Raw genomic sequence first — 17,365 nt, 5'->3', positions numbered from 1 at the left:
ACAAGTTATACACAATCGTCAAAAGATATCAAATAAATGCTCTTGATAAACTTCTAGTCGCTCATTCAATATATGATACAGCGTTCTTTTGTTATAACTCCAAATTTCTAACCCATTCTCTCCATCTTGAAAATGTCGGGTAATAGTCTGAATACTGTAACGTAGGGACATCCTGGCTTTTAACACGCAGCGCCTGCTTCAATGTAAGGAGCGGCAGTTCACGGCCTTGTCCCAGGCGGTCAAGGTCGCTCCATGGTGGCCATGCGGGCGCCGCACTGCAGATAAATCGCTGCCGATAAACGATCTGCAGGTGACCACGCCTTAAGCTCAGCTGTGGACAAGCATCTTCCTCAGCAGCGGCGGCGACACTTGTCACTATCACCAACCAGCAGCGGCAGCTAGGACGTACGGCATGCAGATCTCGGTGAGTACCACACTCGCCTGCCATACCTTGCGCCAACGCGTATTGTGCTGTTAGTTTTTTCTGCTTTGCTATACACCATTCGCACAAATTAGACACTGCTATCAGTTCCGTAAGGTCTAATCAAGTGTCAGGGAAACCTGTTTTTTCGATTGTTTACGTTCTGCCACGTGACTGTTACGTAGACTACCTGTAGTCACATCTACGTTTTCGTTCCGCGGCTGAGCAGATCGGTTATGGAGCTACAGTTTGATTTTAATTGGTTAATTAGTTATCATCTGACGTTTAAGATTGAAAGTTACGACTTTGTCGTAGTCTGCAGTTAGCCACCACATCTTTCCGCATTCCGCAGTGATAGAAAAACGTTTTACAGTCTCCGTCTCCTAGAAAAATCACGAAAGAAACCTGAAATACACTATCTGATCGAAAGTATCCAGACACCTCTACATAATGTGGAATTCGTCACTAGATGTCAGGAGAGGCCAGTAAAAAAAGGAAGTGTGGAGCATTGTGTTGTCAGTAAAGAAGCAGAATCATCAGAAGACGTTGGTCAGGAGAGCTGTGTGACTTTTGAACAAGGACTAGTAACAAATCCACCAGGACATTTCAACCCTTCCAAAGTTGAAAAAAGACAGTTGATAGTGATGAGCATGTGAAGTGGAAAAGCGAAGGAACAACCACATCCACATATACACAATTACTTTGCAATTCACAATTAAGTGCCTCGCAAAGTGTTCATCGAACCACTCCTAGTTCTTTCGGCGCGAGCTCTGATTACTCACTTTGACACTCTGGGGAGAAAGTTGGTGATTGAAATTTCTCCTATCGCAGCGAGAAACGCCACTGTTTTAATTTAATGACACTCCGTCGTCAGGCCACGAGTGGCCTACCGGCACCATCCGACCACCGTGTCATCCTCAGAAGAGGATGCGGATAGGAGGGGCATGGGGTCAGCACACCGCTCTCCCGATCGTTGTGATGGTATTCTTGACCGAAGCCGCTGCTATTCGGTCGAGTAGCTCCTCAAATGGCATCACGAGGCTGAGTGCACCCCGAAAAATGGCAACAGCGCATGGCGGCTGGATGGTCATCCATCCCAGTGTCGGCCACGCCCAACAGCGCTTAACTTCGGTGATCTCACGGCAACCGGTGTATCCACTGCGGCAAGGTCGTTGCCATTGTTTTAATGACTGCCACCCCAATTCGTGTATCATATCCGTGGCACTCTCTCCCTTATTTCGCGATAATACTCGTACAAAACGAATTCCCCTTCTTTGAACTTTTTCGATGTCCTCTGTCTATCCTGTTTGATGTGGATCCCACACCGCACAGAAATGCTCCAGAAGAGGGCGGACAAGCTCGTATAAGCAGTCTCTTTAGTAGATCTGTTATATTTCTAAGTGATCTGTTAATAAATCGCAAACTTTTGTCTTTCCCCACAACATTTTCTATGTGATCGTTCCAATTTAAGTTATCCGTAGTTGTAAGCCCCAAGTGTTCAGTTAAATTTTCAGCTTTTAAATTTGTGTGATTTATCGTTTAACTGAAATTTGGCGGATTCTTTTTAGTGCTCACGTGGATGATTCACATTTTTCATGATTTAGAGTCAATTGTCACTTTTTGCACCACGCATACGTCTTTTCCAAATTATTTCGCAATTCGTTTTGCTCATCTGATGACTTTACATGACGATAAAGACAGCATCATCTGCAAACAATCTAAGAGGGCTGCTCAGATTATCTTCTAAATCGTTTATGTAGATCAGCAGCAACATAAGGCCTATACCACTTCCTTGGAGAACGCCAGATATTGCTTCTGTTTTTACTCGATGGCCCCATCAATTATTACGAACTGTGATCTTTCTGACAGGAAACCACGAATCCTCTCACACGACTGAGACAATGCTGCTAGGCACGCAATTTAATTAGAAGTCGCTTACGTGAGGAACAGTGTCGAAAGCTTCCTGGTAATGTAAAAATATAGAATCAATTTGACGTTCGCTGTCGATAGCACTCATTACTTCGTGACAAAAGAGAACTAGTTGTGTTTAACAAGAACAGTGCTTTCTGAATCCGTGTTGGCCATTTGTCAATAAACCGTTTCCTTTGAGGTAATTCATAATGTTATGTTCGAGCACAGTATATGGTCCAAAATCCTACAGCAAATCGAGGTTAGTGATATGGGTCTGTAATTCAGCAGGTTACTCCTATTTCCTTTCTTGGGTATCAGTGTGACTCGTGCAACTTTCCAGTCTTTGGGTACATATCTTTCTACGAGCGAGCGGTTGTAAATGTTTGCTAAGTATAGAGCTATTGTATCAGCAGTCACTGAAAGGAACCAGACTGATATACAATTTTTCGACCGGAAGCCTTGCCTTTCTGAACTGTTTAGCTGCTTCGCTATACCGATGACATCTAAGTTACTCGTGTTGGCAGTTGTTCTTATTCGAGTTATGTAATATTTACTTCGTCTTCTTTTGTGAAGGAATTTCGGAAAACTGTGTTTAGTAACTTAGCTTTAGTGGCAATTTTTACCGCGCAATGGCCGTATTGATTGCGTCTTGCCACTGATGTACGTTACATACGGCCAGAATCTCCTTGGGTTTCCTGTCACATTTCGAGACAGAGTTTCACTGTGGAAACTATTAAAAGCATCTAGTCCAGAAGGTCGCGCTTCTGTAAAACTTCGCCAATCTTGGGGATTTTGCGTTCTTTTAAATTTGGCACGTTTTTTTCATTGCTTCAGCAATAATATTCAGATCTGTTTTGTGGACCAGATCTTATTTGATACATATCTCTCAACTGCCGTCGATACTATTTCTTTGAATTTAAACCACATCTGATCTACAGATCAACGGAGTGTGCGTTTATATGAAACTTTCTGGCAAATTAAAACTGTGTGCCGGGCCGAGACTCGAAATCGGGACCTTTGCCTTTCGCGGACAAGTGCTCTACCATCTGAGCTACCGAAGCACGACTCACTAACCGTCCTCACAGCTTCAATTCTGCCATTACCTCTTCTCCTACTTTCCAAACTTCTCAGAAGCTCATTTGCATACCTTGCAGAACTAGCAGTCCTGGAAGAAAGGATACTGCGGAGACATGGCTTAGCCACAGCCTGGGGGACGTTTCCAGAATGAGATTTTCACTCTGCAGCGGAGTGTGCGCTGATATGAAACTTCCTAGCAAATCAATCCTTTCTTCCAGGAGTGCTAGTCCTGCAAGGTATGCAAAGAGCTTCTGTGAAGTTTGGGAAATAGGAGACGAGGTACTGGCAAAATTGAAGCTGTGAGGGCGGGTCGTGAGTCGTGCTTCGGTAGCTCAGATGGTAGAGCACTTGCCCGCGAAAGGCAAAGGTCCCGAGTTCGAATCTCGGTCCGCCACACAGTTTTAATTTGCCAGGAAGTTTCACATCTGATCTACGCTTACATAGTCAGATTGGAAGGAGAAGAGACTGTCTTATGGGATTTCAAACAATTATCTGTTTTCTTAAACAGATGAAGCTAAACCAAGCCCAGGCAGACCACATGTACTGATGGACATTGACCGTCGAGCATTGTGGCGGATGGTTGTAAAAAATCGCATCAAATCAGTCTAAGGAATCACTCGTGAGTTCCATAGTACTATCAGCTGTCCGGCTAGCTGCTAGCACAATGACTCTACGCGGTGAGTTACAAGGAAGAGAGTACAATGTTCTGAAGCTTCTCATGAACCATATTTTTCTGTGGCCATTGCTAAGCGAGGCTTGACGTGATGTAAAGAGCGACGCCAGTGGACAATGGATATCTAGATACGAGTGATTTGGACTGACGAATCACGCTGTACCCTGTGGCATTCAGATGCAGCGCCAACAGTGAAGTACGGGAGATATGGCATTAAGATGTGGGTTAGGGTGCCATCCCCTTATTGTGCTTAAGAAAACGCGAAATGTGGAAAGATATGAACACATTTTCCTGCAATGTGTACTGGGTATGGTAAAAGAACGGTTCGGAGATGACTGATTTCATCAACGTGACAATGGTCCCTGTCATAAATTATGTGTGGCTATGGTTTATCGACAATGAATTAAATGGAGTGTCCTGAAATGGACTGGTCTGCCCATAGTCCCAAACTGTACCCAATGGAACACTTTTGGGATGATGGTACGGGCGTGGTGGTGGTACGTATAGCGTGCTCAGCAGTGAGGTCGTCATTGCACCTTTGAGATGAGTTAGAACGTCGACCAGACCGCAACGTCCAACATAACTACCTTTCCCGGTTTCGGCTTTTGAGGTGAAATGGGCTGCCATTCCTCCACAGACATTCACAGACCTCATTGAAAGAGTACCGAGTAGAATTTAAGCCGCACAAAGACGAAGGGTAGACACCCCTCAAATTCATGTTCTCTAGCAAGTGTCCGGATACTTTTGATCAGGTAGTGCAGATCTCTGTAGTGCCTCCAAGCAGGTAAAATATTTGTTCTTACTTTTAATTATGGCAAGAGTTAAGTTTTGAAAGAGGTGAAATTACCCGGTACGGGAAACCCCTAAAATAACTGAACTCACTTACGTGATTTCTTTTTTCATTGGTTACCAAACCACTTCCCTTGGCAACGAATCTTTCCGAAGTGGCGCATCAAGGTGTGTTCGTCATCTGTTGTTGTGACTGGAAGATCTGTGCGTTATCTTTAAGTGTTGCTATCGGTCGTCACCTACTGTAATGTTAACGATGAAATTTGGGATGGCTGTGTGTTCTGTGATAAGGACACCTGCATTGGGCTCGGCTAATTGAGAAAATCTCCGGAAATGGGACAAATCCCAAGGAACTATGCCGAAATTCAGTAGTTTCGTATTTTGATAATTGATGAATAATAGGGCAATTTTTAAGAACGGAGGATGTTTTAAAATAGTAGTAATAACTAGCTTATGCCGGCCGGTGTGGCCGAGCGGTTCTAGGCGCTACAGTCTGGAACCGCGCGACCGCTACGGTCGCAGGTTCGAATCCTGCCTCGGGCATGGATGTGTGTGATGTCCTTAGGTTAGTTAGGTTTAATTAGTTCTAAGTTCTAGGCGACTGATGACCTCAGCAGTTAAGTCGCATAGTGCTCAGAGCCATTTGAACCATTGATAATCCTGTAATCAATATAAAATCTGTTCCTCAAATTCCACGGGGGGAGGGGCAAGGGGCAAGTGCTCCCCTTGATCCTTCCTCTTCTCCCCCTTGCGGTCGCCTGTACTAAGAAAAAATTGAAAAATGAATGGGAATTTTTCTTCATCCCCCTTAGAGTCATAATCTAATGCTGAATGACAATCATCTTTTGAGATGTCTCAAGTACAGGCTTTAGATCTAGTTGGTTTGAGGAATGTAAGCAAGTGAAAATATCAGTGCAAAAGTGGCCCAAACTAGAAGTGACGGAATTAAACGCAAGTTTGAAAAATCTTGTTTCACAACAGTTTGAAAGGGAATGGTTATTACGCACAAAAATAAATACGTAAACTTTTCAATAATAAAGAGGTTTGTCATTTTTCATTGGTTGCTGAACGGTGGTTATTTCTGAAGCGCACCTCGTATGTAGAAGAATGTCGTAACAGCGTCTTTGTAACCAAAAGTTCGGCTGAACACGAGGGAACGTCAGTCGAAATCTTTCTCGTTATCTCACACTGTGACCTTGAAGCCAAGAAAGTTGCGCCGCCACTGCAGCCGAGGTCGTAAATGCACGCTAGCGCCGTATCGTTCGACCCGGGGCAGGGCCGTACCGAGGCGATCCTGCGCTTGCCCCTCGCAGAACTGTCAAAAATCCGCTCTCGCACCCCCTCTCTCCTCCTACAAAACCACCTTTCAGTAATTTTTTTGCACATTTAGCAAATTTTATAATACTGCAAGTGGGTTTAATAAAACTCAAGTATTACTGAAAAATATTACCTAAATGAACCGTACTAATCGCAAATACTGCACCAACAAATTAGAATAAAAAAAAGCCGCAGGTCATTCCCGTTTTCAAGAAGGGTCATCGAACAGACGCATGAAACTATGTGCCGATATCGCCGGCGTCGGTCTGTTGCAGAATTTTGGAACATGTTTTTTGCTCTCGTATTATGACATTTCTATCGAGACTGGTCATCTAGTGGTAAAGTGCGAGCTTGGAAACCGTAAGGTTACGAGATCGAATCCCGGTAAGACACCGGAATTTTTTCAGTCTGCCTTTACGCTCGGCTCCACATTCCAATGATGTGAAGAAATGTCAAGACGAGACGTGGGGCGCACAAATCAAACTACAAGAGTCACAGAGCTTGAAGAGTCACAAACTGAAAGAACTTGTAAAATCATGTCATACCAATGTATCTACTAGAGACAAAGTCTCCTGTGTAGTAATCAACATGGAATCCGAAAACAACGATAATGTGAAACACAGCTCGCTTTGTTCCGCCACGAGACCCAGAAAGCATCCGAAATGTGTTCAATACAGTTCCGCAGTACCACCTAATGGACAAAATCCGAGTATAGGAAATATCCGACTACCTATGAGATAGAGCTAACAACATCCATCCATCTTAGACCAACACGAAAATTTAATGTTTCTCACATCAGATTGTAGAGAAAACAGTCATTCAAAAATACCCGCAAGCAAAATGGTATACCATCTGGCGAAATATCCATAGCTCTGTTTACATTGTATCTAATCATCAACGACAAAGTTCCAACCACAGAGAAACCCCAAAACGTCCACACGAGCCTCACGCCCGCCTGCACGGTATGTGGTCACGTGGACGCCTTAATTCATGGGTTCACCTGTGGTACAGCTGGACTGATCACGGCACACATGCGAAGCAGACTGCCGATAACTGGCAAATTGTTCAAATAGCTCTGAGCACTATGGGACTTAACTTCGGAGGTCATCACTCCCCTAGAAGTGGGAACTACTTAAACCTAACTAACCTAAGGACATCACACACATCCATGCCCGAGGCAGGATTCGAACCTGCGACCGTAGCGGTCACGCGGTTCCAGACTGAAGCGCCTAGAACCGCTCGGCCACTCCGGCCGGCGATAATTGACCACACGGTTGCACACAACGTCGACATCATGGAATTAACCAGACCAGAAAAAATACGATATCCCCGCAGGAAGCAAAATGCCGCCATTTGGATTTTAGGTCAACTGCTGCTTATATTATCAATCATCGTCATACAACACTTGAAGAATACTGTGCGTATATGGAATACGAACATGTAAAGATAAGAGGACAAAGGGATTACATCGACACGTATGGTAGCATGTTGAAAATTATGGTGCAGATGCAATCAACTATTTAGTGCAAAACAATGTATCACAAGAACATGGAAAAACCAGCAAAACTTACAGAACTATCCAAGTTAATATAATAATAATAATTACTATTATTATTTTATTTTATTTTTTTGCTGGCCGGAGTGGTCGAGCGGTTCTAGGCGCTACAGTCCGGAACCGCGCGACCGCTACGGTCGCAGGTTCGATCCTGCCTCGGGCATGGATGTGTGTGATGTCCTTAGGTCAGTTAGGTTTAAGCAGTTCTAAGTTCTAGGGGACTGATGACCACAGCAGTTAAGTCCCATACTGCTCAGAGCCATTTGAACCATTTCTTTTCTTATTTTTTTTCTTAGTTTGGCAAGCAGCCAATTTTAGTTTCGACATGAAGACATTTTCAGTCATCAGAAGATTACTTGTCATCTATCTGAAGACAGATATCACTTGTCATACAAAAGTGGCACTGTTCTTTTTGTTACGGAAAAGGGTAAGAAAAATACAAGAAGGCAAAAAAGAAAAATTTCTGTTCCACAACTATGCAGGAGAAGATTATTTTGTGAACAATAGTAGGGAATTGCTTAAAATTTAATGGCTCCTGTCTCCACCATTACAAATACCAACATCCTATATTTATATGCAAGGCCAATAGACTTTCAACAAGAACATTTCAAGATTTGAAAATTAAACAGCCCCTTGTGGTTCAGTGTACTGGTGGAGTAATATTAACAAAACCGCTATTTCATAAGATCCATGTGTTGCCGTCTGTATACAAGTTAATTAATTTATCCTGTGGTTCAATGATGGAAATGGAACAGTTTACTACAAGATTACTTAAAGTACTGTTTAACATAAAACTATTGGCTCAAGTGCAAAAATAAATTTGGTGAAGGTACTTATTCTTATAAACTGTTAACTGTATTGCGTTTAGCACGTATGTTCACAAATAAAGAAAATTTTCTTATAAAGTAAACTAAATTGCAGTTTGCACATTTAACTAAAAAATATTTCCGTTGTGAATCTAGCACTTATTGTTCAAAAATGTTAATTGGGTGCTTATTCATGTACGTATGTATTAAAAAAATACACAAGAAGACTTTATAGCAAACAGAACTCAGCATTTCATTCTTAAATGAGAGAAACCCTAAGACGTAAAAATAGCTTCGCAAGTGCCCCAAGGGAGGGTTAAACACCGTAACTGTCACAATATATATAAATGACCTACTGGATAACGTTGAAAATTCCATAAAGCTTTTCGTGGATGATGCTGTTGTATATAGAGAAGTACAACGCAAAAACAAAAACAAAAAAAAGCAAAAAAAATGTAGCAAAATGCAGGAAGACCTGCAGAAGATCGGCGCTTTTTTTTCTTGGTCTGGACGGACGTCATAAGACATTGATTCCTTTACCCAGTTTTTTTTATTACAGAGAGCAAACAGCCCTCTGACCGAACACACTGAGCTACCGTGCCAGCATGCTTGGTGCAGGGATTGGCAATTGACCCTCGACATAAAAAAAATATAACATGTTGCGGGTAGATAGGCAGAAAGATCCATCATTGTATGCTTGCATCCATTACATATCTAGGAGTATGCGTATGTTGTTTTTTTTATATACTAATATCATGCAACGCAGACGCCGTACTGAGGTTCATCGAAAGAATCTTCAGAAAGTGTAGTCCATCCACAAAACAGGAAGGAATTATCCCAATGGAACGAAATCGGTAGATGTGATGTACAGACAAATGATAACAACATCAGAAAAACTAGATGATTTATTCAAGAGACAGAGCTTCATAAATTGAGCAAGTCAATAACGCGTCAGTCCACTTCTGGCCCTTAATCAAGCAGTTATTCTGTTTGGCATTGATTGATAAGAGTTTTTGATATCCTCCTGAGAGATATCGTGACAAATTCTGTCCATTTCACGCGTTAGATCGTGAAAATGGCTCACATGGCTCCAAGCACTATGGGACTTAACATCTCAGGTCTTCAGTCCCTTATACTTAGAACTGCTTAAACCCAACTAACCTAAGGACATCTCACACTTCCATGCCCGAGGCAGGATTCGGACCTGCAACCGTAGCAGCAGCGTGGTTCCGGACTGAAGCGCCTAGAACCGCTCGACCAGTACGGCCGTCGTCGAGAAAATCCCGAGCTGATTGGAGGGCCCTGCCCGTAAAGCGACAGTAAAGTTGGTATCTCATCACTGTGCGGGACGTCTCCAGACACATCTTCGACCTCTAATCTCATTGTCTCGAGAAGACTTGTCTTCAGTGATGAGTCCCGCTTCTAAATGAGCCCCGATGACCAGCGAAGATGTTATCTGGAGGCGTCCAGGACAACGGTGGGATACCATTCTGACTGTCGCCCGTCATATAACCCGACAACTTGGAGTGATGGTCTGGGGTGCCGTTTCTTCTCGTAACTGGACCTGTTTGCTCTTCATGCGTGGCACCCTTGCAGCAGAGCGGTACGTCGACGATATTCTACGCCCCGTTTTGTTGCTCTTCGTGGGCAGCCATCCTGGGCTCACAGCAAGATGATGCCCGCTCGTACACGGTGACACTTACTGCTGCTTGTCTTCGCGTTTGCCAAACCCTACCGTTGCTACCAAGTTCGTCGGATCATTCCCCAATCGAGAACGTTTGGAGCATTATGAGCAGGACCCTCCAAATATCTCGGGATTCTGACCACCTAATGCGCTAATTGTGCAGAATTTGGTACGATATACCTCAGGAGGACATTCAACAACTTTATCAATCAATAACAAGCCGAATAACTGCTTGTATAAGGACCAGAGATGGACCATCGCGTTACTGTCTTCCTCAAAATATGGCTCTGAGCACTATGGGACTTAACATCTGAGATCATCAGTCCCCTAGAACTTAGCACTACTTAAACCTAACTAACATAAGGACATCACACACATCCATGCCCGAGGCAGGATTCGAACCTGCGATCGTGGCGGTCGCGCGGTTCCAGACTGAAGCGCCTAGAACCACTCGGCCACACTGGGCGGCTGTCTTGCTCAATTTGAGACGTTCTTTCTCTTGAGTAAATCACCCAATTTTTCTGAAACTGTAAGCTTTTATTTGCCTGTACATGTAAATCACATCTACCGATTTCCGTCCCATTCGGGAAATTTCTTCGTGCTGCGTCGTGTTTTTTTTTTCTTTCCTAGAGGGTATACTGTCCAAGAGTGTGTGTGAAGGTACTGTACATTGCTTTTAGTATGATATGTTATGAAGAGCAGATTTAATTTTCTCCCCATAGGTTATTAAAAGTCCTCAGTCAGCAGAAATCAACAAAAATTGAGAGTCGCATGCCTTCGATGAAACAGCACATTTGCTTCATCATAGGTTCGCTGATCTTTGAGATCCTATTACACAGTAGAGCAACAGCAGCAAGATGACCATTACTGAACGTGAACGAGTTGTGCAGGCGGCAGCTGTGTGAACCAAGCGCACTTTTTCCATATAAACCACGTTTAGCGGTAGACGCCTGTTCGGCATCAGTCGTTTCCTTAGGATGCTACTCGGAAGAAATAACACCGAAACAACAGTTTGCAGCAGCAAGCCGAGAAAATGGCGTTGTCTTATGCAGAAAACAGGTAGCGAGGAATAAGGGAACTCACTCACCTCTCCTAGTAACATAAAACTGTCTTGTCGTCTTTTTGCGGCTCCTCTGTGTCTGCGCCTCACAACTCCCTCTGTACGGTTCGGCTGGTGATAGCTGGTCCTTAGTCAGCCGACTGCATTACTGTACATGTAGAAATGTTGATACAATAATCCACAAAACTACTTGTGGTCACGCAGGTGATATGTGGAATTCCCTGCGTCAGAAAATGGCGGCGATGGACAGGACAACTCCTGGAAATGAAGATATAACCCCGAATCCCATATTTTTCTACGAATTACCCTCCCACATTATGCTTATCCCACAATCATAGCCGCCTGAACCAAGTATCTCCATAAACTCTTTAACTATCCCAAAGGACCAATATACCTTCCTTCTCCCCATTCAAAGACAAAGCAGTCTCATACTTACGTAAATAGCGTAGGGGAGCAGATGCAGAAATCCTGCTTCGCCTTTGTGGGCAGCGTCTTATTGAGGGAGGTTTGCCATTGCCTTCCTCCGACCTGTTATGAAGTGCCAATTGTGTATCTGTGTCGTATGGATGAGTGCTTGTACAGTATAGTGATGGGTTCGTGTTGTTGCGGATGGAGGGAAGGGGACTTCACTTATCGACTACACTTCTCGAACTGCACCAAGGGACCAGCCAAGCTTAACGTCTCCGTCCAGTGGATCACCATCAACAGCGTCAAATAGCCTCATTTCATGTAACACTGGACAATCGGCGATCAAGCACTTTATGCCGCCTCCACCTCTCCTCCATTTGTCACCAAATACTGACACTGAAGATTCTGCACCACCAGCATACATCCAAGTCGACTGCCACCCCAGACGCGTGATAAGCGTCCTCGGCTACAAAGGTAGGTCCCCTCCCTATGACTCATACCAAATGCAGGTGCCTCCGAAGAGCCATTTAAGTCCAAGATACGCATATAAAATATTGTCAAACATTCAAATATTGCAATTTAATACTAATTACTAGGTGAATTACACAGCAGGTAATAAGGAAGTTCTGATTAGAAGCTAAGGATTATTTTTGTTGACACTGAAGCCTCTTCTTAGCTAAATTCTTTAAAGACTACCAATGTTCACAATAATTTACATTTGCCTCATATTCTGTTCGTATTGATTGCATTATTTCAAAGTTTGCAGTATAATATGTCAGCAACATCGTTTGTAGTTACAAGAAATTATGCAGTCGTTTACTAAAAATGTAAACATATACTGATTTTCAACCCTAGCAATCATTTTGAGCTATGTGGCTACTATTAAATGAAAATATATTTAATTTGTAACTTTAATTTACGTCAGGAAAACGACTCAACTTATATTTTGCTTATAAATTAATCAAATCTAATTCGCATTTTTAATTTCCGTATATTATCTTGTTCCACGCTTATAAATTGTTTATTGCACCAACTACCTACACGTACCCATCAGATAATGATGTACCTAAATTACGCTGTCCACAGTTTCTCTCTGCGTATTAATTTTCTTACGTAAGTTGGTAAATACTACTGACTGTTATTAAAAGTATAAACAGAGTGCAATAGCATTGTCATTTCACAGACTGTAGCCAGTTAACATAGCCAAGACGTAGTCAGCTTGTATCGTCAATTGTTTATTGCTACACACCACCTACGCAGTAATAAAAGAATTCATTGCAGTTCGTAAACTTCCATTGATGATTTCCATGGTGTGGCAAGATTGCTACGACTTCTTACAGCAACATACACGGAAGAACCAAAGAAACTGTTACTTCTGCCTAATATCGTGTAGGGACCCCGCGAGCAAGCAGAACTGCCACAACACGACGTGAAATGGACTCAACTAATGTCTGAAGTAGTGCTGGAGGGAACTGACACCATGAATCCTGCAGTGCTGTCTATAAATCCGTAAGAGTACGAGGGGGTGGGGATCTCTTCTGAACAGCACTTCGCAAGGCATCCCAAATTTGCTCAATAATTTTCACGCCTGTGAGTTTGGTGGCCAGTGGAGAGTTTAAACTCAGAAGAGTGTTCCTGGAGCCACTGTGTAGCAATTCTCAACGTATAGGATGTCGCATCGTCCTACCGGAATTGCCCAAGTCCGTCGGAATGCACAATCGACATGAATGGATGCAGGTGATCAGATAGGATACTTAGGTACGTGTCACCTGTCAGAGTCGTAGCTAGACGTATCAGGTGTCCCATATTACTCCAACTACACACGCCCCCCACCAGCTTGAAGAGTCCCCTGCTGACATGCATGGTCCATGGATTCATGAGGTTGTCTCCACACCCATACACGTCCATCCTCTCGATACAATTTGACACGATACCCGTCCAACCAGACAACATGTTTCCAGTCATCAACAGTCCAATCGGTGTTGACGGGCGGAGACGAGGCGTAAGGCTTTGTGTCATGCAGTCATCAATGGTACACGAGTGGGTCTCCGGCTCCGACAACCCGTATTGATGATGCGTCGTTGAATGGTTCGTACGCTGACACTTGTTGATGGCCCAGCATAGAAACCTGCAGGAATTTGCGGAAGGATTGCACTTCTGTCACGTTGAACGATTCTCTTCAGTCGTCGTTGGTACCGTTCTTGCAGGAAATTTTTCCGGCCGCAGCGATGTCCGAGAATTGATGTTTTACCGGATTCCTGTTATTCACGGTACATTCGTGAAATAGTCGTACGGGAAAATCCCCATTTCATCACTAACTCGGAGATGCTGTGTACCATCACTCGTGCGCCGACTATAACACCACGTTCAATCTCGGTTAAGTTTTTAAAACCTCCCGTTGTAGCAGCAGTAACCGATCTAACAACAGCGCAAGATACTTATATAGACGTTGCCGACCGCAGCGCCGTATTCTGCCTGTTTACATATACCTGTACTTCAATATGCATGGCTGTACCAGTTTCTTTGGCGCTTCAGTGTATTACGGACAACAGGGCATCAGCAGCAAGAAGATCGAAAAGTTAACTATTAAATGCTACCGTCGCGTTCAGATCACCCACAATATTTATTGACTTTTTAATTATTATTAGTTTCAGTCTAAATTTTCGGTATAAGCACATCTTGTTCTGTGCCTGGCGGAAGAACATTTTTTTATTATTCATTTTTGGTGAGACTACTCAATGAAATTTCAAAGTCAACATTACTATTTAGCAGTTCTAAATAATTATATTTACTCACATTCCGAGTTCTCACTATTTTTAAATACCAGACAGCCTCTCCTGGGTGTTATTTTAAGTATCATGAATTAAAAGCGTCTTTTAAAGTATTTCAAAAAAACATCTGTATATAGTTCATCGTTTTAAAATTTTATATTCCATCTTTGTACCGACTCTATGCCTGGGCGACCCGTCTAGCGTAGCGGTAATTTTGTTTATGGGCCACTGCGTAGAGCTATGATTGAAATTCGGAGAATAACGTTACGTAACCGAATAGGAAGTCCAAATTCTAGATAACCTAAACGAAAGAAGCAGTGCACGTCAGAGAAGTTTTCAGGAAGCGCGACTTAATCAACAAATAACATGATAGTTCAACTAATTTGCCTGACGTATTCATAAATTACATATATAAACCTTCCTCGTGAATCGGTCTATGCATTAGCGAAAACCATATGAAAATTCCTAAAGTAGTTCCTGAGCTTAGCCTTCACATACAGGCAGAAAAACGCGACAGAGGACTTCAAATGGCTCTGAGCACTATGGGACTTAACTGCTGAGGTCATCAGTCCCCTAGAACTTAGAACTACTTAAACCTAACTAACCTAAGGACGTCACACACATCCATGCCCGAGGCAGGATTCGAACCTGCGACCGTAGCAGTCGCGCGGTTCCAGACTGTAGCGCCTAGAGAAGGATGACCTCAGCAGTTAAGTCCCATAGTGCTCACAAGGGAACCTCCCCATCGCACCCCCCTCAGACTTAGTTATAAGTTGGCACAGTTGATAGGCCTTGAAAAACTGAACACAGATCAATCGAGAAAACAGGAAGAAGTTGTACGGAACTATGAAAAAAATAAGCAAAATATACAAACTGCGTAGTCCATCAAAAGATAGGCAACATCAAGGATAATGTGAGCACAGGTGCGCCGTGGTCCCGTGGTCAGCGTGAGCAGCTGCGGAACGAAAGGTCCTTGGTTCAAGTCTTCCCTCGAGTGAAAAGTTTTAATTTTTTATTTTCACACAATTATTATCTGTCCATCCGTCCGTCCGATGCGATCACTTTTTTGGGAGTGATTATCACATCGACAAGAAAACCTAAATCGGGCAAGGTAGAAGAATCTCTTTACCCATTCGCCAAGTTTACAAGTTAGGTGGGTCGACAACATATTCCTGTCATGTGACGCACATGCCGTCACCAGTATCGTATAGAATATATCAGACTTGTTTTCCTGTGGAGGAATCGGTTGACCTATGACCTTGCGATCAAATGTTTTCGGTTCCCATTGGAGAGGCACGTCCTTTACTAATCGCACGGTTTTGCGGTGCGGTCGCAAAACACAGACACTAAACTTATTACAGTGAACAGAGACGTCAATGAACGAACGGACAGATCATAACTTTGCGAAAATAAAGAAAGTAAAATTTTCACTCAAGGGAAGACTTGAACCAAGGACCTCTTGTTCCGCAGCTGTTCACGCTAACCACGGGACCACGGCACTCCTAATCTAGCACAACCCTTGTATTGCTTATGTTGCACATGGACTACTCAGTTTGCATATTTTGCTTTTTTTTTTTTTTCAGAGTTCCACACAACTTCTTCTTGTTTTCTCGATTGATTTGTGTTCAGTTTTTCAAGGCCTATCCACTGTGCCAACTTATAACTAAATCTGACGGGGGGTGCGATGGGGAGGTTCCCTTGTCAGAGCCATTTGTAGCGCCTAGAACCGCTCGACCACCCGGACGGCAGAGGACTTCAATTTAGTACCATGTAGTAATACCTAGTGGTAGAAAATAGGCATTACAGTTTGTGACATAGGCTGTCTATCGTTTGCTTTCGCGTAACGAAGTGGTGGCGGTCGTGACAGTAGTATATGGTGCAGTCGCATTAACGTGACCATCGGTGCAGCGTTAGACGTGGAGTGTATATAAAGCGTGTCGGGGGACGCGCACAACAGTGTGGTTGTTAGCGTATTGCGGAAACGGAGCTGTTTATCTGGCGACCAAAAGAGCGTAATTGTTGGCTTTCGGTGCCAGGGTGAAAGTATTTCCGAAACTGCGCAGTTTGTGAACTGTTCGCGTGCCGCCGTGTTTAAGGCAGACCGTGTATGGCAAGATGGCGCTACCCAAAACCGGCGCCGAGTCAGCTGCGATGTATCACGGGCCATAGATAATAGGGGTGGACGACGGTTCCCGAGATGTATACGAGCGAACAGACGTGCAACTGTTCAATAACTGACCGCTGAAATGAACCAAGGGACTCTAACTCCCATTCAGCGAATACTGCTGCGCATGAGCCTCCACATCAGGCATCCGTTCATGCATCCATGCTGACTGCTATTCATCGGCTCTTGGCTCTGAGCACTATGAGACTTAACATCTGCGGTGTTTAGTCCCCTACAACTTAGAACTACTTAAACCTAACTAAACTAAGGACATCACACACATCCATGCCCGAGGCAGGCTTCGAACCTGCGACCGTAGCGGTCACGCGGTTCCAGACTATTCCTCGGCGACGAATGCTTGAGTTTGTACTCCAGTATCGCAACTGGACGTCCACTGAGTAACGATAGGTGACCTTTTCAGATGAATCATATTTTACGCTCCGTCAGACAGATGGCCGTTGGCGTGTACGGTGTGAAACGTCTGAAAGCAAGCACCCTGCAACAATCGTCGGGAAGGTTCAGGCAGGAGGAGGAATGTTTTCGTGGTGTTCCCTGCGTGATCTCGCTATTCTGGAACGCACAATGGGTCAACACAAGTAAGCATCTATTCTTGGAGACGATGTCCACCCCTACATGCAGTTTGTTTTTCCTCGACACGACATCATCTACCAGCAACGTGTCACACAGCTCGCAGTGTACGTGCGCGGCTCGAAGAGCGAGAGGATTAGT

The 17,365-nt window shown here is 43.8% G+C and overlaps 2 protein-coding genes across 2 annotated transcripts in view; one reads left to right on the top strand and one right to left on the bottom strand.

Moving 5' to 3' along the window:
• The window catches only part of LOC124612299 (putative glycerol kinase 5), a 394,929-nt gene that overhangs the window by 305,712 nt on the left and 71,852 nt on the right, over nucleotides 1-17,365 (bottom strand). The window lies entirely within an intron of this gene.
• LOC124612298 (endoplasmic reticulum metallopeptidase 1-like) overlaps nucleotides 377-17,365 on the top strand; it is a 474,311-nt gene continuing 457,322 nt past the window's right edge. Inside the window, exon 1 of the mRNA XM_047140409.1 lies at nucleotides 377-424. Coding sequence (XP_046996365.1) covers nucleotides 413-424 — 12 coding nt within the window. The 5' untranslated portion in view covers nucleotides 377-412. The remainder of the gene's footprint in view (nucleotides 425-17,365) is intronic.

Source organism: Schistocerca americana, chromosome 4 (genome assembly GCF_021461395.2).
Source record: "Schistocerca americana isolate TAMUIC-IGC-003095 chromosome 4, iqSchAmer2.1, whole genome shotgun sequence".
NCBI lineage: Eukaryota > Metazoa > Arthropoda > Insecta > Orthoptera > Acrididae > Schistocerca > Schistocerca americana.
The sequence above is the reverse complement of the archived record's forward strand: the minus strand, read 5'-3'. Positions and strand labels throughout refer to the sequence as shown.